The sequence below is a fragment of the Phocoena phocoena genome, chromosome 1, assembly GCF_963924675.1.
Source record: "Phocoena phocoena chromosome 1, mPhoPho1.1, whole genome shotgun sequence".
Taxonomy (NCBI): Eukaryota; Metazoa; Chordata; class Mammalia; order Artiodactyla; family Phocoenidae; genus Phocoena; species Phocoena phocoena.
Window position 1 is genome coordinate 135,747,606 of NC_089219.1, and position 21,152 is coordinate 135,768,757.

At 36.8% G+C, this 21,152-nt stretch overlaps 1 protein-coding gene across 4 annotated transcripts in view; it reads left to right on the plus strand.

Annotated features, from left to right (window-relative positions):
- Nucleotides 1-21,152, plus strand: part of TDRD5 (tudor domain containing 5) — a 91,408-nt gene that overhangs the window by 10,210 nt on the left and 60,046 nt on the right. For 3 of the 4 annotated variants that reach the window (XM_065882246.1, XM_065882236.1, XM_065882253.1), the window contains exon 4: nt 18,607-18,690. In XM_065882246.1, the coding sequence (XP_065738318.1) occupies nt 18,607-18,690 (84 nt within the window). Of the gene's footprint in view, nt 1-8,998; nt 9,032-18,606; nt 18,691-21,152 lie in introns of those variants that run through there. The other variant, XM_065882262.1, reaches the window with a different exon arrangement.

Below are 21,152 nucleotides of genomic sequence, written 5' to 3' on the forward strand. Positions count from 1 at the left end.
ACCAGCTTTTGGTTTTATTGATTTTTTCCCACCTGTTTTCTATTTCATTTATTTCTGTGCTTATCTGTATTATTTCCTTCTTTCTGTTTATTTTGGGTTAATATTTACCTTAAGAGCAAGAAAAGAAAATTTGGTCATTGATTTTGGTCCTTCTTTTCTAATATAAACATTTAAGGCTATGGATTTTCCGTAAGTACTACTTTAGCTGTGTCTCACAAATTTTGATGTGATGTATTTTCATTTAGTTCAAAATATTTTCTAATTTCCTTTGTGATTTCTTTTGTCTTATGGGTTATTTAACAGCATGTTGTTTAATTTCCAATACTTGGGGACTTTTCAGAGATGTTGTTGAGTTATAATTTAACTTGATTGTGTTAAGAAAACATAGTCTGATTTCATTCCTTGTAAATATATTGAGACTTATGTGGCCCAAAATATATATATGTGGGTGAATGTTTCATATCTACTTTGAAGGAATGTTTGGGTAGAGTGTTCTCTGCTATATTTGGGTAGAGTGTTCTTTAAATGTCAACTAGTAAAGTTGGTTATAGTGTCATTCAGGAATTCTACATTTTTACTGATGTTTTCCTACTTTTCCCATTAATTACTGCAGGATCAGTGTTGAAATCTTCAAATATAATTGTGAATTTGTCTATTTTACCTTTCAGCTTCAGATATTATAAATCTCTGTTAGGTGCATACATATTTAGGATTGATATGTGTTCCTGATGAATTGCCCTATTTATCATTATGAAATGTCCCTCTTTATGGCTCATAATGTTCCTTGTTTTGGAGTCTACTTTGTTTGATATTACCATAGTGATGCTAGCTTTCTTTAGATGTTAGCACTGTGTATCTTTTTATATACTTTTATTTTTAACATACCTGTTTTATATTTAAAATGTGTTTCCTTTAGACAGTATTTGGTTGTCTTGCTTCTTTATTTAATCTGTCAATCTCTGTCATTTAATGGGGGTGTGTATACCATTTAGTGTAATTACTGGTATGGTTTGATTTAAGTCTAATTTTTGTGGGGTTTTTTCCTATTTTTTTCTTTTGGATTATTTATTTATTTATTTATTTTTGCGGTATGTGGGTCTCTCACTGTTGTGGCCTCTCCTGTTGCAGAGCACAGGCTCCGGATGTGCAGGCTCAGTGGCCATGGCTCGCGGGCCCAGCCACTCTGTGGCATGTGGGATCCTCCTGGACCGGGACATAAACCTGTGTCCCCTGCATCAGCAGGCGGACTCTCAACCACTGCGCCACCAGGGAAGCCCTGGATTAATTTTTAAAAATAAAATTTTTAGACCAATTTTAGGTTCACAGCAAAGTTGAACAGAAAGTAGAGAGGGTCCCCATATACTCCCTGCCCTCACATTCATGCAGCCTCTTCTACTATGAGCATCCTGCAGCAGAGTGGTACCTTTGTTACAGTTGATGAACCTCCATTGACACATCATAATCACCCAAAGTCTACAGTTTACATTAGGGTTCACTCTTGGTATTGTAAATTCTGTGGGTTTTGACAAATGTGTAATGACATATATCCACCATTGTGGTATCACACAGAATAGTTTCACTGCCCTTCAGATCCTCTGTGCTCCATCTGCTCTTCTCTCCCTCCTCCCTAGCCCCTAGCAACCACTGATCTTTTTACTGTTTCTATAGTTCTGTGTTTTCTAGAAGGTCATATAGTTGGAATCATACAAATGTTGCCTTTTAAATTGCCTTCTTTCACTTAGTGATATGCATTTAAGGTTCCTCCGTGTCTTTTCATGGCTTGATAGCTCATTTCTTTTTCGTGCTGAGTAATATTCCATAGTGTGCATATATTGCAGTTTATCTATCCATTTACCTACTGAAGGACATCTTGGTTGCTTCCAGGTTTTGGTTATGAGTAAAGCTGCTCTAAACATCTGTGTCCAGTTTTTTGTGTAGACATAAGTTTTCAGCTCCTTTGGGTAAATACTAAGGAGCATGATAGCTCTATCGTATGATAAGCGTTTAGTTTTTCAAGAAACTGCCAAACTCTCTTCCAAAGTGGCTGTATCATTTTGCACTCCCACCAGCAGTGAATGAGAGTTCCTGTTGCTCCACATCCTCATTAGCATTTGGTGTTGTCAGTGTTTTGGATTTTGGCCATTCTACTAAGTATATAGCGGTATCTCGCTGTTGTTTTAATTTACAATTCTCTAATGACATATGATGTAAAACATCTTTTACTTTGCTATCTGTGTATCTTCTTTGGTGAGATGTCTGTTCAGATCTTTTGCCCAGTTTTTAATTAGGTTGTTTGTTTCCTTACTGTTGAGCTTTAAGGGGTCTTTGTATATTTTGTATGACAACTCTTTATCAGATATGTCTTTTGCAGTTTTTTTTTTTTGGCAGTTTTTGGCTTGTCTTTTCATTCTTTTGACATTGTCTTTCACAGAGCAGACGTTTTTAATTTTAATGAAGTCCTGCTTCTCACTTATTTCTTTTATAGATCATATCTTTGGTGTTGTATCTAAAACATCATCACCATACCCAAGGTCATCTATGTATTCTCCTATGTTGTCTTCTAGAAGTTTTAATAGTCTGTTTTACACTTAGGTCTGTGATCCATGTTAAGTTAATTTTTGTGAAGGGTGTAAGGTCTGTGTCTAGATTCAGTTTTTTGCACATGGATATCTAGTTTTTCCAGCACTACTGTTGAAGATTCTCTTCTCTCCATTGTATTGCCTTTTCTCTTTGTCAAAGATCAGTTGGCTATATTTTTGTGGATCTGTATCAGCATTCTTTGTTCTGTTCCATTGGTCTATTTGTCTGTTCTTTTGCCATTACCACACTGCCTTGATTGCTGTAGCTTTATATTGATAGTAAATCTTGAAATCGGATGGTGTCAGTCCTCCAAATTTCTTCTTCTCTTTCAGTATCGAGGTAGCGATTCTGGGTCTTTTGTCTCTCCATATAAACTTTAGAATTGATTTGTTGATATCCCCCTGTTGTAGTTTCTTAGGACAGGGCCGAAAGTAAGCTCATCACACGAGATGAATTGTGCCAAAGCACAGCAGGAGAGGGCTGCCGCTCGCTCAGGCAAAACAGCGCCGTCTGTCTTGCTGTGGTAACTTTTATTAAAGCATTATCTAGATTTACACTTTAAGACTTGTTTTCTTAACATTTCAGAAGTTCCAAAGCAGCAGCCTATGTTTTTGTTAATTATACAAGCAATAATTGGCTTTCGTGAGCACCTGCCATGCTTCGTCCTTGAGCACAAGAACAGCACAAAGTTCCCACCATTATTTTGATTATACTGAAGTAGCACAAGGACATTTCCTTGCGTTCCCACCACTCTGATTATACTGAGGACATCTCATGGATCAGTGCTCAAAGCACTCAATGCTTCTTTTGCAGGCCCCCGGTTTGCTGGGGGCGGGGGGGGGGGGCGCTCGAAGCATTCAGAACTGTTCACAACCCTGGCTTATTTGCATGCCCCCTGTTTGCCGGGGGTGGGGGCTCAAAGCAATCAGGACTGTTTGCAGTTCTGGCTTATTCGCCAGCCCCCAGTTTGCTGAGGGGGGGCTCATGGATCACGTCTCCTTTCCATGTCCTCAGTTATCCCACTACATCCCCCCCAAAAAACTTGCTGGGATTTTGATTGGGATCGGATTGAATCTGTAGATCAAGTTGGGAAGAACTGACATCTTGACAGTATTGAGTCTTCCTATCTGTGAACATGGAATATCTCTCCATTTATTTAGTAGTAGTTCTTTGATATCTTTCATCAGTGTTTTGTATTGTTCCTCATATAGATTGTACCTATTTTGTTAGATTTATATCTAAGTGTTTCATTTTGGGGACACTAATGTAAATGGCTATGTGTTTTTCCTTTAGAATTCCACTTGTTCCTCGCTGGTATATAGGAAAGTGATTGGCTTTTGTATTATTAACTTTGTATTCTCCAACGTTGCTATAATTGCATATTCATTCCAGTTTTTTGGTTGATTCTTTGGGATTTCTATATAGACAAATGTGTCATCTTCAAGCAAAGATAGTTGTATTTCTTCCTTCTGAATTATTATACAGTTGACCCTTGAATACTGCAGGGGTTAGGGGTGCCCACCCCTTGCACAGTCAAAAATCTGCATATATGTTTTGACTCCCCCAAAACAACTACTGATAACCTACTGTTGACCAGAAGCCTTACTGATAACATAAACATTTGATTAACATGTTTTATATATTATATGTTAGTATATACTGTATTCTTGTAATACAGGAAGCTAGAGAAAAAATGTTAAGAAAATCATAAGAAAAATACATTTACAGAACTCTACTATATTTATCAACAAGATGAATCATCTGTCAGTACTTATATCAATATTGTTTTATATGATACAAAACACTGTATATATTATACATATTACTAACAGTAGACATCAGAAATGAAAAGATAATGTGAAACAGAAAATAATATTAGTTACAGGTACAGTGATTCATGCATTGATGTTGTAGAAACAGCAATGTGATTGCTTTATGATAGCCTAAAGTAATCGATATGATTCCTTCATGGTAGCCTAGCCTAACTAATGAATGAGTTATAAAATTTTTATGACATTCAGTATTATATTCATAATACAGTATTGGAAGCATTGTTTCATTTTTTTAAAAAAACACTTACCTGTTATGATAGGCTGATGAGCAGTTTCTCCAATTACGAGAGACATACTGTACAGTAATATAATTCTTCGAAAGCACAGTTATAAAACAGTAAGAAAATGAAGACATTATTTTTATATTAAATATCACTCATCTTATGCCTATGTAAGGATAGACCAGTATTTACATGTATTTTATGCATTCATGACATACCTTTAAAAATTTTTTTGAATATTTCTAGGCTACGCGGTTCACCTACAAGTTTGTTCAACTTGTCATAAACCTCCAAAACTTTTTAATATATTTACTGAAACAAATCTGTGTGTAAGTGGATCTGTACAGTTCAAATCCATGTTGTTCAAGGGTCAGCTGTGCTTTCTATTTCCTTTCTTATCTTATTGAATTATCTAGGACTCCTAGAACAGTATTGAAAAGCAGAGGTGAGAGGGGACATCCTTACCTTATTCCTGATTATTTTTTATGGTTCTGTTTTGTTGCTGTTATTTGTTTATTAGTTATAACTCTTTAAAAATATTTTTAATGGATGCCTTAGGGTTCTCAACATATGTTTTTAATTTATCACAGTTGATCCTCATGTAATATTATACTATTTCATGTAGATTAAGAACTTTAGAACAATAGATTTACATTTCTCTCTTCCTATCCTTTGTGCCATTTTTGTGATACATTTTAATTGTGTATATGTTATAAGCTCCTTAATGCATTTTTATTTTTGCTTTAAAGTATTTATTTTGAATAAGTAACATTTAAGTAATAAAAATATTAAAATAAATTACCTATTTATTTTTAAAAGTCCCAATCCTTTGCACCCAAATTTCCCTTCAGTATAATGTTCCTTCTGCCTGGAAAATTTTAACATTTCCTATAGCATAAATATGTTGGCAATGAATATTCTCAGCTTTTGTTCATCTGAAAAAGTCTTTGTCTTCATTTTTGAGTGATACTTTTTCTGGGTATAGAATTCTGGGGTGATAGTTCTTTTTCTTTTAGAACTTCAGAGACAGTTTCATTGCTGTCTGGTCTGCATAGTTTCTGACAATAAATCTATAGTCATTCTTTGTTCTTCTGTACATAACGCATTTTTTCCCCCCTTTGATGCTTTTAAGATTTTCTCTTTATCATTGCTTTTCTGCAGTTTCATTCTGGTGTCCCTTGGAAGAGTTTTCTTTATTTGTTCTGGTTGAGATTTACTGAGCTTTTTGCAGATGAGTTTTATAATTTTCATGAGATCTGGAAATTTATTTCTAATTAAAAATCTTTATTGAAGTATGATTGACATACAAAAAGCTGTATATGTTTAATGTATACAACTTGATGAGTTTGGAGATAATTATATACCTCTGAAACCATCACCACAGCCAATACGATAAACATATTCATCACCTGCCCTCTTTATTTTTATTTTATTTTATTTATTGTATATGTTTATTTATTTATTTTGGCCATGCCACATGGCTTGTAGGATTTTAGTTCCTCAACCAGGGATTGAACCCAGGCCCTTCGCAGTGAGCACACAGAACCCTAACCACTGGACCACCAGGGAATTCCCTATTTTTATTTATTTTTAAATTTTTGTGATAAGAACACTTAACATAAGATCTACCCTCCTAGAAAATTTGGAGAATTTTTGTCTTCAAATATTTTTTCCCCTTTCTTCTTCTAGGATGCCTATATTAGACTGCTTGTTATTTCCTTGTGGATTGTTGGGACTCTGTTCTTCTTTTTTCTCTGAGTCTCTTCCCCTCCACCTCCCCACTGTGTGCTTCATTTTAGGTACTTTCTCTTGCTGTCTTCAAATTCAGTGATCTTCTGTTGTATTTAATCCCATCCAGATTATTTTTCATTTTAGACATTATATTTTTAAGTTCTACATATTCCACTTGGATCTTTTTTATGTCCTTTATTTATTTCTTTATTATGTTCATACTTTCTTTATATACATAAGCATATTTATAAGCTTTATAATAACTTTTAATGATCTTAACTGCTAATTTTATCATCTCCATCATTTCTGGGTTTTGAATTTATTTTCCTTCTTTTTTTTTTTTTTTTTGACTGCACCACAGCATGTGGCATCTTAGTTCCCCAACCAGGGATCGAACCTGTGTCCCCTGCAGTGGAAGCACAGAACCCTAACCAATGGACCACCTGGGAATTCCCTATTTTCCTTCTTGATGTGGTCACATTCTCCTACCTCTTTGCATGGCTGGTAACTTTGATTAGCTGCTAGACATTATGAATTGTTGAACTTCACTCAGTTAATTTACTTGGAATCGATCATTTTGAGTTTTGCTTTTAAGATTTGTTAGGGCGGGTAATATCAATTGAATTGTGTTCCTTTAAAATTAATATGTTGAAGCCCTAACCCCCAATGCGATAGTATTTGGAGGTGGGGCCTTTGGGAAGTAGAGTTCGATGAAGTTGTGAGGGTGGAGCCCTTGTGATGGGATTAGTGCCCTTATAAGAAGAGAAACCAGAGAGCTTGTTCTCCTCCATGTGCATACACCAAGGAAAGGCCGTGAGAGCACACAGCAAGAAGGCAGCCATCTGCAAGTCAGAAAGAGAATCCTCACCAGGATCCAACTATGCTGTGTCAACCGAAAAAAATTGCACAACCTGTAAGTAGAAGAGTTATGTTTTCTTCAGCAGACATTCTTAGTACTTCAAGCCTGGGAGACAGCCTCTCAGATAAACGCTGAGAAAACTGTTCCGAAGAGGAAGCGGCGGGGGGGGGAACCAGGATATATAGGAGTTTTTATAACAATACCAGGTAGTTGGAACAAAAGACTACTGTAAATAAAAGAAAACTAGATACCTCAAGTTATGGAATTTAGTTAGCACTTTTTTTATGTAGGGGAAGATGCAAGAGTCTGGGTTCACTGAAATAATTTTTTTGATATGCACCTCAGCTATCTGGGGCCAGTATCCTATGATTTCCCATCCTGAGTTTCCTCAGGCTGCACCGTTGGAAGTAGCTGCAGTCCGATGGCTGCTAGATGGTGGGCATTCCTTGTTTTTATCCTGAGTTCCATCAGGGCTCACCATCTGGGGTAGCTACAATTGCTGATGACTTCGACATTCCTTTATTTACTGATATGGCAAGCGATATTTTATTTCTTAGCTGGAACCCTGATCTTGGGCTTCCAGCCTCCAGAACTGTGAGAAAATACATTTCTGTTGTTTAAAGCTACCTAATCTAAGTTATTTTGCTATAGAACCCTTAGCAGGCTAAGGCTGCTAGTCCAGAGAAACCTTCGGCCTAGGGCTAATTTGGCTCTACCACTGAGGCATTACCTTTCTGAGGATTCATCTGGATGTGTTAAGAGGTCCTTCCATTCTGCCTTAGTGGGAACACTTAACTTTTCTCAGCTCTATGTGAGCTCTGGGTATTGTTTGGCCTGTTGCTTCTTATCGTTTGTTTCCCCAGCCTCAGAGAACATCCCCTTCCCCCGCCTTATGCACACATCAGTACTCATCCAGAAACTTGAGGGGTCCCTCTGCAGACCTCCAGAGCTATATCTCTCTGTGCCAATCCCTACTCTCCATACCTACCTGTGTAGTAGCATCCTTTTCCTCCCCAAACTGGAATCTGTCTCCTCAGTTCATCTGTTTCTATTACCTCTTTCTGTGCTACAGACTGAACTCTCCAGGCTGTCAGGTGAGGCAGTTTAGGACTCACCACTCAGTTGTGCACTGTTATTTAACATCTGTAACTCATTATTTTCCACCTGTTTATGGCAGGAGGGTGGGAGCCATAACTTTGTTTTGAATGATGAAGTTTTCTTAATACAGAAAACTCAGCCTAAGAAAGTTACTCACAGTCCTACTGCCAAAAGATCGTTTTCACTCCTGTTCCTTTCATAGTGATTTCCCCGTTGTTTAGATTTCTTTTGTTTTTCCTGACATTTCCTGTGCTGGAGAGACCTGACACCAGCGACCCGGTCATCTTCCTTGGTAGATAAACTGACTGTATGTTTGTCAATTCCCGACTCTATCTTTGAAATTCAGAAGGTTACAATGAACTAACTGTTGGACTCTTTTTCATTAATTAATTTTTTTTTTTTTGCGGTACGCTGGCCTCTCATTGTTGTGGCCTCTCCCGTTGTGGAGCACAGGCTCCGGACGCGCAGGCTCAGCGGCCATGGCTCATGGGCCTAGCCGCTCCGCGGCATGTGGGATCTTCCTGGACTGGGGCATGAACCCGTGTCCCCTGCATCGGCAGGCAGACTCCCAACCACTGTGCCACCAGGGAAGCCCCATTAATTTTATCAAAAAATATTTTCATTTTTAAAAATGATTTTTTTCCAAACTGATATCCAGAACAGTTGTACAACTAATGGTATGTTAATGTCTGTTTTCTCCATACCTTTTGGTTATATAACCCATGGGATTTCATGTGGTTGTTAAAAACTCAAATGTTAATTCTTGAAACAGGGTTAAATACAAAAATATTTTCTCTGACCGAAAGCTGTACATAGTCTAATTGTTTCATATCCGTTTTTGGTTACTGACAAAGTTGAGCTTTTAAAATTGTTTATTAGCCACTTTAATTTATTTTGATGAATTATCTGTTCTCTTCCTTTGCCTATTTTTCTCTTGAGATATGCTCATCTTAATGAGTGGAAGAAAGTTTGCTTAGTCAATTTTTACTTAGTGAAGTGAAGGAATTTTGGCTGTCATAGGCTAGAAATGTATTTTTCTAAATTGTCATTTTCCTTTTTTGAAATAGAAGTTCGCAAGTTAGGAATATCAAATCTGTTAGTCTTTTTCTTTTACTTCTGCCTCTGATCTCATACCTACAAAGCTCTTCCCCGCTTGAAGGTTTAAAATTGGTTTCTCACTCATCATAATCTGCTGTATATTATAGACAAAAAGGGAACTGTTATTTGTTTGAGAGACCATGATATGCCCTGCACTTACTTATATTGTCTCATTTTAAGTTACTCATAAAACAGGATATCTGGGATATTAGACTTACAATTCTTATTTTACAGACTAAGCAACTGAGGTGTGAGAGGTTAAATCATTTCTTAATTAGAAAGTTTCACTGCCAAAACTTAAACTCACATTTGTCCGTTCGCATTGTTCTTCATGGTTCTGCATATGCATAAGCATCTAGAGGGAGACAACTCATATCTTTTTCAGCTTAAATGACCTACTATGCTAAGGAGATGCTCAATAAGTCTTAGGAAATTTAACTCTAGTGAACACATGGCAACTAGATGTGTCATTTTTCCAGCTGAAGACTCAAATAGTAGCCTTTAGAAGCTTTATTCAAATTGCAATGCAGCAATGAACTTTAAATTAGGATCAGCTCACTTTTTTTTTTGTATAGAAAAAATTCTGGAAGTTCACAAGAGAAATAATTATTCAGAATAGGCGTTATCTGTTTTCTAGTCGTTCTGATGAGTTTTGAAATATTTATCTGTCTCAAATTCCCTTCGTCTAAGACCCTAACAGCAATGGAATGCCTAACATTTCCACTGTTGGTGCTAATGCCTTACGCAAAATTATAGTCATCCAAAGACTTCAATTAAACTGCTCATCTGCACTAAGAATAAATAAAACATAAACCTCCATTTTATAGTAACACACGCATATACACAAATCAAAAGATTAATTTACCTTAAAGAAGATCCAAGGATCATGGGAATTCTACATGCTGATTTGGAGGGGAGAGAAGTGACAAGGTTAGACACCAAAGAGAAACTTTCCAAGCTCGTGATGTTGCCCAAGGCGAAATTCTGAGTTAGAAGCACATTTACCATGTCTAAATGACGTAACTAAGTAGAATCTAAATCAATGTGACTTTAATATAAATGGTGTTCTGTGCTTCCTGTGTAATGCTCTCAGAGTGCTAGGCCAGGCAAGTCTCCAGGGCCAGAAGACCTGTTGGGTTCCTGAGTCATCTTTGGGCTGGGGGTCCATTGGGAAATAAAGCTTTGGAGGTTAATAAAGACTGGGACCCTGAATGTTTCAGTATTCAGCAAGTCTGCTTAGCAACCAATGTCCTAGCAGAGGTCATAAGCAAAGAAAAATTGTGAAAGCTGTGAGAGAAAAAAGGAAGAGACAAGAATTGCCCTGAATTTGAGACATAATCTAATTAGGTACAGACTGAGAGAGAAAGAGAATGAGAGGCATGAAAAATATTGGGACAGTGCCTTAAAATTACAAAGTTCTTTTATGTTTCTTTATTGGACCTTCATGCGAACTTCAAGAGAAAAATATTGTTATGGCAGAAAACTAGACCCAGAGAAGTTAAGTTGACCCAAGACAAACAGCTAGAACAGGGCAGCCCAAAATACATTTTCCACCCCTGGGTCCACATCTCATGTTTTCTGGTGGCTTATGCTTTCTGCTGCATAGGAATGAAGAATATAGAACATTCTGTAATGTAGGTGCTAATTCTGTCATGTGGGATATAGAAAGGACTAAAGTAGTCAAGACTGTCTTCCAGGGGAAAGTGAGATTTGAGTTGACCTGTGTGGGAATTGGTGGGGGGGGAATGGTTGACAGTGAAGTTTTGAACTAGATTGACTGAGTCGAACTTCACCACTGCCACTTTTCAGCCATGTAAACTTGGCAAATTGATTAACTTCTTTGTAACTCAGATTTCTGATCTGTAAAGTGTGGATAACTTTTGTATCATAAATGGGTTAAGATTTGTAAAGTGTCTAGAATAGTTCTTGATAGTTGTACACCCTCAATAAATGATAGCATCATAGTTAATCTCTAAAAAAAAATTGGTTTCTCTTTGATTCATGGCTAAAAAGAAAACTTAAAGTTTTAATCTAGCTGCATTATAATTTGGGGTGTGTAATTTTGTGTTTCTCTGCCAGTTCTACACTGTGTCAACTGAAAAAAAATGCTCAACCTAAAAGTTGTATGTGAGTTATGTTTTATTTGGGGACCTTACTGAGGACTATAGCCTGGGAGACAGCCTCTCATCTGATCATCTGTATTTTATGGTTTTTTTCCGTGAACGTATATTATTTTTGTCATAGAAAAAACATTTAAAAAACAATCAGTTTCTCCTTTGTAAAATGAGGACTGGAGCTTCTTTTTCACCTGCAAGAGGAACAGGCAGGCTTGTTCATTAGTATCCTACCTTTTCCCATTTTCCTGCTTTATTTCACAAAAGCAAATGGTTAGAAAAATTTAAACCCTGTTTTTGCAAGACATGAATAATCTATTTACCACATTCTATTCAATTTCCTTTATTTTGACCTCTTCAGAGGAAGTTTAGATGAGGGATGAAAATGTGAATGGGCAAGTATGGATTAGCTATTATCATTCTAATGAATAAGCCTCAGACACTGTCCAGCCCAGCTCTTCAGAATTCTCTGCCTTAGTGTATAGACCTAGACTACAGCTAACAGTGATGTTACTTCACTTCCCATTAACAGGTTATTGCCCATAAGAGTGTTTGATCAAAGTAACAGGGATCTGACATTTCTTTGTTCTCCAGCCTTACAACTAAGAGTACTGTCAATGAAAAAAATTAATCAATAGTCGATCTAAGAAAGAAATGGGAAATTTTATTCGAGCCAGCCTGAGAATTATAACCCAGGAGGCAGTCTTTCAGAAAGCTCTGAAAACTGTTCCACCTGTTAGAGGTCAAGGCACAGTTACATCAGTGTTTGAGACAAAGGGTTATACATCAAAGTAACATACTGACAGTTTACATAGTTCAACAAGGCAATTAGTAGGTTGTTGTGACCCCCCTACAGGATTGAGAAAGGAATTTTATCTCCTAAGGAGTTACTTTGCTGGAGCCAGGAGGAAATTGGTTTTTTTGCTTTTATTTTTGTTTTTTGGCAAGTAGGCATTCCTGTGTCTTTTAAGGGGATCTAGTTAATGTATACTGCAGATGTACAATACACAGTAAAGCAGGTAGTGGCTCAAATGCACAGAGAGAGAATTTTATGTTTAATTTTTCTTGTCCTGTCTTAACATTATTTCATCAGTACCCCATCCTACCCTACTTTTAGAAAATTTATTGTAATACTCAGCATGAGATTTAAAGTAGGTAAACCTGGAATTATAAAAGAAGTTCTGGTCTTAAATGAATTAAAAATCAGGGCTGAGTCTTAGTTTGCAACTAACTTTTTCACTCAAATAATTGATAGTTTTTACATGAATTAGATGCTGTGATTTGTATTGAATATAAGAAAAGAAGGATTTTAAATTTCACGTGATGACCTGGCTCCAGTGTCTATTAAGAGTGTCCTCAACAAGTAACTGGATCTATTAAGCAATTACTGTCAAAAGGAGCCCTTCAGTAGTTCTTTAGTGCAATTCTCTGGAAGTTGCATTCTCTGGCCAACTTAGAGTAGCTGTTCCCTGCCTATTTTCCCATGAGTTCAGATGAAATTTTTAGTTTGGCAAGTCAAATTTCATACTGCCTAGTTTTTAGTCAAATGAGATACTTAGCAAATATTTGAGCAGTTGAAATCGTCACTCCTGTATGTGTGTCGGTGCCAGTTTTGTGATCTTTATCAGAAATGTATTAATGTTTTACCATATGGCCAAAAGGTCTGCTGTATATCCCTCTGAGATGTAACTTCTGTTCCTTTCTGCTTTTAGCTTCATGTATTTTCCTTCCAAAATGCTTCCACCCTCATGTTTCTAAATATCACCCAGGTGTCTATGTTTTTAAAATTTTTCTCTTATTACAAAAGTAATACAGATAGATTGCAAAAGATTTGAAATACAGGAAAGCACAGAAGAAAATTAAAATCACATATTCTTTTATCACCCAGAAAAGTTGACTTTTTCTTTTTTAAAAAAATAAAATTTAGCATCATTCTGGTTCATGTTTGTGACGTGCTTTTTTAGTCAGAATTATGAACATCCCACATTGTTAAATATTGTAATGCAACATAATTTTTTTTTTTTTTTTTTTTTGCGCTATGCGGGCCTCTCACTGCTGTGGCCTCTCCCGTTGCGGAGCACAGGGTCCGGACGCGCAGGCTCAGCAGCCATGGGTCACGGGCCAGCCACTCCGCGGCATGTGGGATCCTCCCAGACCGGGGCACGAACCCGCATCCCCTGCATCGGCAGGCGGACTCTCAACCACTGCGCCACCAGGGAAGCCCTGCAACATAATTTTTAATGGCACTATGGATATGCCATAATTTTTTAACTTGGGGATTTTTTTTTAATGTTTTTTTTTGGGGGGTATAGTTGTTTTACAATGTTGTGTTGGTTTCTACTGTATAGCAAAGTAGAAACCCTATGCTATACAGCAGGTTCTCAATAGTTATCTATTTTATATATATTAGTGTATATATGTCAATCCCAATCTCCCAATTCATCCCACCCCCTCTTTCCCCCCTTGGTGTCCATACGTTTGTTCTCTGTGTCTGTGTCTCTATTTCTGCCTTGCAAACTGGTTCATCTGTACCATTTTTCGAGATTCCACATAAACTCGGGGATTTAGGCTGTTGCTATTTTTGCAATTAAACATAACGTTATTGATGAAAATCTTGATCAAATTTGCAGATATCTCTGTTACTCCCCAGGATAAAATTCTAGAGGAGCAATCACTACATCTAAAGGAATGTGTACTTTTATAGCTTATCATGTATGCAGTTAGGTTGTCCTCCATAAAAGTTGTTTCAGTTAACACTCACATAAGATGCATGTGTATGTGCTTCTTTCCTTGTACCTTTGCTAGTACTCAGTATAAATGGACACTTCTTCAGAACACCCTCCGCTGACCTCTCCCTCCTCACCAACCCTAGTCTAAGTTAGATCTCACATTGCTTTCCTAACACTTTCAGGCATAGTATTCTATCATGACACTCTGTGGGTTTTTCATAATGTTTATCATAATTGTAATTATGTAGTTATATGACTGTCTCATGTTGGTCTCCCATCACTAGACTGCAAGTTCCATGAGGGCAGTGATCATACCTAGTTATTTACCCCTGTATATTCAGTGCTGAGTACAATGTGAAGCACATAGTTTGTGTTCAGTACATATGTGTTAAATGAATAAATGAGCATTATTGTAAAAATAATATTCCAATTTGATAGGCAAATAACTATATCTGACTATTAATGTCTGTTTATTAGAGGTTGAACTTTATGCTTTTATTGGCTAGCTAGTGTTAATTTTTAATCAATTACCTATTCATATCTTCATCCATTTTTCTGAGGAGTATATTTTTTTTGATTCAGAGCTCTTCTCTGCCCCTTCTCTGGTTCTGTAGGCTCCTATCTGAATATGACATATATATATAGTGGGTTAGTTTCCATCTTTATTTATGCCCCTATTTATGATCTTTTGTTCACTTGATTTATTGTCCATTTTTTCTATTTGGTATGTAGGCATCTGACAGTAAAGCATTGTTGAAATCAGGGTGTCCTCTTGATTACTTTCTTCATGTCAATCACTGATTATCTCCCACTCCTACTTCCCCCCCACAACATTATAACTTTTACCCTCTACTTATCTACTTATCTAGATAGTCCCAGGATTACTTGGACTTTAAAAAATCTCCCTCACCCGCATTCAGTTTAAAGTCAGCTTGATTTACTCATCTAGCTTGAGGCAAAAAACATTTTTTTCTTATCTTCTTGAGATGCATTCTGTTCCTAGCTAAGAGCCTGTCATTTTGACATCTTAACCCAGGCTTGGCAAATATTGGGTTGGCTAAAAAGTTCGTTCGGTTTTTTCCATAAGATGGCTCTAGTAGCACCTAGTTGTCTTTAGCTTCATTTGAAAAAATTTTGTTAGGTTGTATTGTGACAGCTGTCATATCAACGTGCATTAAAAAAAAAAAACTTACCAGAATTGGTGAATTTTTGTGTAGCTGTGAAAAGTGACCCTTTCTTTGTCCCCTGAAACACCTAGCACAGTGGTAATTTACAGTAAGCCCCCTACATACGAACCTTCAAGTTGTGAACTTTCAAAGATGCGAACGTGCATTCCATCAGCGTCAGGTGTGAGTGAAATTGCAGCTTGCCCTCTGTCTCCTATTGCTGATGATCCTTCAGCTCTACCGTCTCCCACCTCCTCTCCCTCTTCCAGTCAGTAACTCTTCTTGCCTGTTCACTCGATGCCAGCCCCTGTATGCCAGCTGTTGTACTGTACTGCTGTACTTTTTGAGGTACTGTCCTGTAAGATGAAAAATGTTTTAATCTTTTAGTATTATTTGTGTGAAAAGTATTAAAAACCTATTACAGGACAGTACTATATAGTACCTAGGCTAACTTTGTTGGACTTAACGAGCAACTTGGACTTATAAACGTGCTCTTGGAACGGAACTCGTTTGTATGTAGGGGACTTACTGTAATAAGTTGTTGTATTGAATCGTCAAATGGTGGGAGCATGTTGGGATGTGAAAAATCAATTATCTTTAGGTTCTCCCATTGTTCACTGGGAGAGCTTTAGGGAATTATCTCATGGCAGATCCAGAAGAAATGTAAAGAACCTAAGACCAAGGGCTGAGGCATTTTGTGAAAGTTAGTGATATAACCTTAGGAATCTAATTCCCCCTTCTCAGATCCTACTTTCATGTCAGCCTTAGGAGATAATGAGATTGTCTTCATTTTTCAGATGAAGAAACTGAAACCTAAAAGGTCACGCAGTTTGTAAGTAATGACAGGCCAAGTGGCAATATGAAGAAATGTTAAAAAATAGAAAGTTTAGAAGGAATAAATTAATAGTGATTATGTCTATGTGATAGGATTTTAGGTAATTTGCATTTTTCTTTATATCTTTGTGTTTTTTCTAATGTATATTTTTTACATTTACTTATCAGCTCTAAATATAACTCCATGATCTTTCATTCTACTTTTTATAATTTAAAAAATATCCTGAATTTTATTATTTGCTTTCCTGTTAAATTTTATTCACCTGTTTGTTTTTTTAACATCTTTATTGGAGTATACTTGCTTTACAATGGTGTGTTAGTTTCTGCTTTATAACAAAGTGAATCAGCTATATATATACATATATCCCCATATCTCCTCCCTCTTGTGTCTCCCTCCCACCCTTTCATTCTACTTTAGGTTTCCACTCTGTGGCTCTTTACTGGACCTTGGTGTCTGGATATGTTCCATGATACTCTCTACTCCTAACCTCCTGTGCTTCCAGCTTATTTTTTCAGTTATTCCCATGCATCATCTTTTTACCATATTGGGGCCTCTCTATGCCATTGGCTTCTCTCTACTAAAATCCTCTGACCCCTGCTATCTTAACTCAGGCCTCACCTATTTTTACTGCCTACCTGTTGAGTTTAGATAATCATCCATTTTTTCCCTCAACTTTATTTTTCCACTTTCTCAGCTGTCTGAGCTCCCTTTCCTTTCCTGCTGGTCTCAGGAGTGGGCCTTGCTTCTGAACTCACAGAGAGAATACTGAAGCTATCAGATAGTAACTCTCTCCACGTGCTGACCTCACATTTACAGAGCCTTTCTGTATCCCTACTGGTCCTTCTTCATTTCTACTACAACAGCAGAGCTCTCCTTCCTGTCTCCTTAAGGCAAGACATTCCAGCGGTGCCCTGGCTCACTCGCATTCCTGGCTCCCAGGGACCTTCCACCATCCCATACCATCTCTAACCTGCATTAAATAATGTGTTTAATAAACATTGAATAATTTTATAAACAGAAGAAAATTAGTAACAAAAATCTTTACTGGGTAAAAGTATGGGATTTGGGGGCTTCCCTGGTGGCACCATGGTTAAGAATCCACTTGCCAGTGCAGGGGACATGGGTTCAAGTCCTGGTCCGGGAAGATCCCACATGCCGCGGGGCAGCTAATCCCGTGCACCACAACTACTGAGCCTGCGCTCTAGAGCCTGCAAGCCACAACTGCTGAAGCCCACCTGCCTAGAGCCTGTGCTCTGCAACAAGAGAAGCCACCACATAAGCCCGTGCGCTGCAATGAAGAGTAGCCCCCACTCGCCACAGGTAGAGAGAGCCCGCGTGCAGCAGTGAAGACCCAATGCAGTCAAAAATAAATAAATAAAAGCATAAAAAAAAAAGAGTATGGGATTTTGTAATTGAAGACTCAATCTAATTGTTATAGAGAATGTTAATTATCCTGGAAATTTTCAGTGTTTAGTTTTATAAACAGTCCAACTACATAAAAAAGGACGAGGGAATTCCCTGGTGGTCCAGTGGTTAGGACTCCCCTCTTTCACTACTGAGGGCCCAGAATCGATCCCTGGTCAGGGAACTAAGATCTCACAAGCTGCGTGGCCAAAAAAAAAAAAAAAAACCCAAACAAACAAAAAACCCTCAAACCTTTCTACATTAAAAAGTCTATATGTTAAAAAAAAGAGAGAATGAAATAATGCCATCTGCAGCAACATGGATGGACCTAGAGATTGTCTTACTGAGTGAAGTAAGTCAGACAGAAAAGGACAAATATCATATGATATTGCTTACATGTGGAATCTAAAAAAATGGTACAAATGAACTTATTTACAAAACAGAAGTAGAGTTACAGATGTAGAAAACAATCTTATGGTTACCAGGGGAGAAGTGGGGAAGGGATAATTGGGAGATTGGGATTGACATATACATACTACTCTATATAAAACGGATAACAAATAAGGGCCTACTGTATAGCACAGGGAACGCTACTCAGTGCTCTGTAATGGCCTATATGGGCAAAGACTCTAAAAAAGAATAGATAGATGTATATGTATAACTGACTCACTTTGCTGTACAGCAGAAAGTAACACAACATTGTAAGTCAACTATAGCCCAATAAAAAATTTAAAAACTATATTAAAAAAAAGAGTCCATCAACTCTAAATGTATTTTATAGGGTATGAAATGTTGCAGTGCCTCTTAGGAACACTATTCTTCCATTTGATTGACGTACGTTTCCTTTGATAGATGTTTCCTTTAATACTGTTCAGATTTATCTTTGCCTATTTTTTTTTTTGACTGTAACTTGAAAATTTTTTCCCCTTTTTTTCATAGTTGGAGAATACCTTCAAATCAGTTATTGCACAAACTGGACCTGGAGGGACTCTCAATCCAGAGCTAAAACATAAGATAAAACTTGTAAGTGTTTGCTGTTTCTGGGAAATGATGAGAATAATTGATTATACATTTGGGTATCATTTGTGGTTAATTTTAATTTGCCTACAAATATTTTAGTTTTATATTTATTCCTGATCTCTTCAAATATATTACAAATGGAGTGGCTAATCTTTTAAGATTAGAAAAAATAAATTTCATACTCCTAAACATTTTTAATGTTCTCAAAATTATTTAGAAAATGTAAGTTCCTCCAAAAATTCTCTTTTCTTCCCCTCACCCCAATAAATCATTGTTAAAAGTTAAAGATCTTTCCAATACCAGTTTTATATGTATGTATGTCAAGTATTATTCTAAACAGTGCATGGTATCCCATTGTGTTGGTATACCGTATTTCATTTATGAGATCCGTTATTAACATTTGGGTTATTTCTAGCCTTGGCTATTAAAAAATGCCGCAGTTAATGTCCTTGAACATTTATCTAGAAGTAGAGTTGCCAAAGGTATTGAATATTTTTGTTTTGATAAATATTACTAAATTCCCCTCTAAAAGGTTTGAGCAAATTTACACTCCCACTGACAGTAAAATGTCACTATCCAATCATGTTGTTTTAACTTATACCTCTTGATTTTTACACTGAGCATCTTTTCATGTGCTTAATAGCCATTTACATTTCTTATGTGAATTGCATGTTCATGTCCTTGGCCTAATTTATTGTTTCTCCTCATTAATTTGTGAAAGCTCTTTGGCTGTTTTGTGTTGGGCCAAAGGGTATGTATGCTTAAAATTTTGGTGGGAGCTGTTAATTCTGATTTGAATGGTCAAGAGTATCGTTACAACTCTTACTGCCTTATTTTATTCTGTTTCAGCTGTTGTGGTTTTACTGGGAGAAATGCAAAAACCTTGGTGCATTCAGGCCCTGTTTTTTTGTTTGGACATTTGACTAAAGTGTCCAACAATTATTTACTTATTAACAATTATTTATTTATTTAAGGATGTTCAATATTGACTTTTTTTACGGTAACAAAAAACTAGACAAAAATTAAGCATTCATTGAAAAAAGAATTGCTTACATTATCCACCCAAACTAGGGAGTATCATAAGAAGGTTTAGGTGTATCTCAATTAATTTACATGGAAGTATCTTCTTGGTATATTGTTGGACTTTAAAAACAGGTTTTATAGAATAGCACGTTTAGTATTGTCCTTTCATGTAAAAAATGTAATGTGAGTATGTATGTGCATAAAAAGGTTTCTGAAAGGATGTTTTCTGAAATGCAGCAACAACTGTCTCTGGGTCATAGGATTTTGGAATAAGTTTTACTTTATATTTTTCTGAAGTTTGAATTAGAATTTTTAACAAGATATAATATCTGGAAAGGTCTAGGAAAACACAAAGCTCTTTATACCTTATTGGGATAGAACAAGTTCACTTCTAGGAATTTATCCTAAAATTATTTGCACAAGTATGCAAAATGCAAGTATGAAGATAATTGTTGCATTATTTGTGATGATGAGAAATAGGAAATAGCCATAAATAATTAAATAAACAAATTTTATTATATTGACTATTTGAAGAAACTGTAGCTAATGATACTGAAAGCCCAGCCTCTGTACTCCTGTGTCAAATTGAATCTCGGAGACAGAGTTTTGGGTGAAGTAGAAAAGAATAGCTTTATTGCTTTGCCAGGCAAAGGGGGACACAGCAGGCTCGTGCCTTGAAAACTATGTGTCCCAACCCAGGGGAGTTTGGTGAGGAGTTTTATGGCAACAGTTCAAGGGTAGGGTTGCTGATAAGATTAGGGTGTGTGCAGGGGCTGCATTCCTTTAATCTCCTCTCAGGTAATCTTGATGAGTTTTTCTGGTTCCTTTAGTCTGGCCTCAGGTGGTCTTCTCTGGTATGAAGAATGCTGACATCTTTCATTTGTTATGTTTTAATTCTATGAAGAGCTTAAAGACATTGTTATGTATATCCTTAGAGGCAGAACCAGGACCCTGTTCCAAGGCTGCACTATTTTTTCTTGGCTGTTTCTCCCTTGACTCTGCATCCCTTCCCTTCCCGGATTAGCAGCTGTTCATATCTGCCCTTTGGAACTCAGTAAGGTCATGGAGGCTGGAGTCTGTTCCCTACAAGCAACGGGGGACATGGAAAGGCTTCTGTGCCCAGGAGCCCAACAGGGTCCTGCTCAGTTTCACTAGGAAACATGTTGATCTATATTTACCGATATGGAAAGAAGTCTGTGATATGATACTAAAAAGCTGGAGAAGTAATGACCTTATTTTCATATTCAGTAAAGGTATTTTTATGTGCATATGGACAACAATGGCTACTATCTTTGCTTAACTATGTTTTCCAACATTTTCTATAGTGTGCATTGCATTTCTTTTCTGCCATTTAGAATGCTTGAAATTATGCCATAGAATATTTATTTTATGTGAGCTAAAGCTAATTATGTTAGCTGAGCTAAAGAACTATGTCTAGGAGT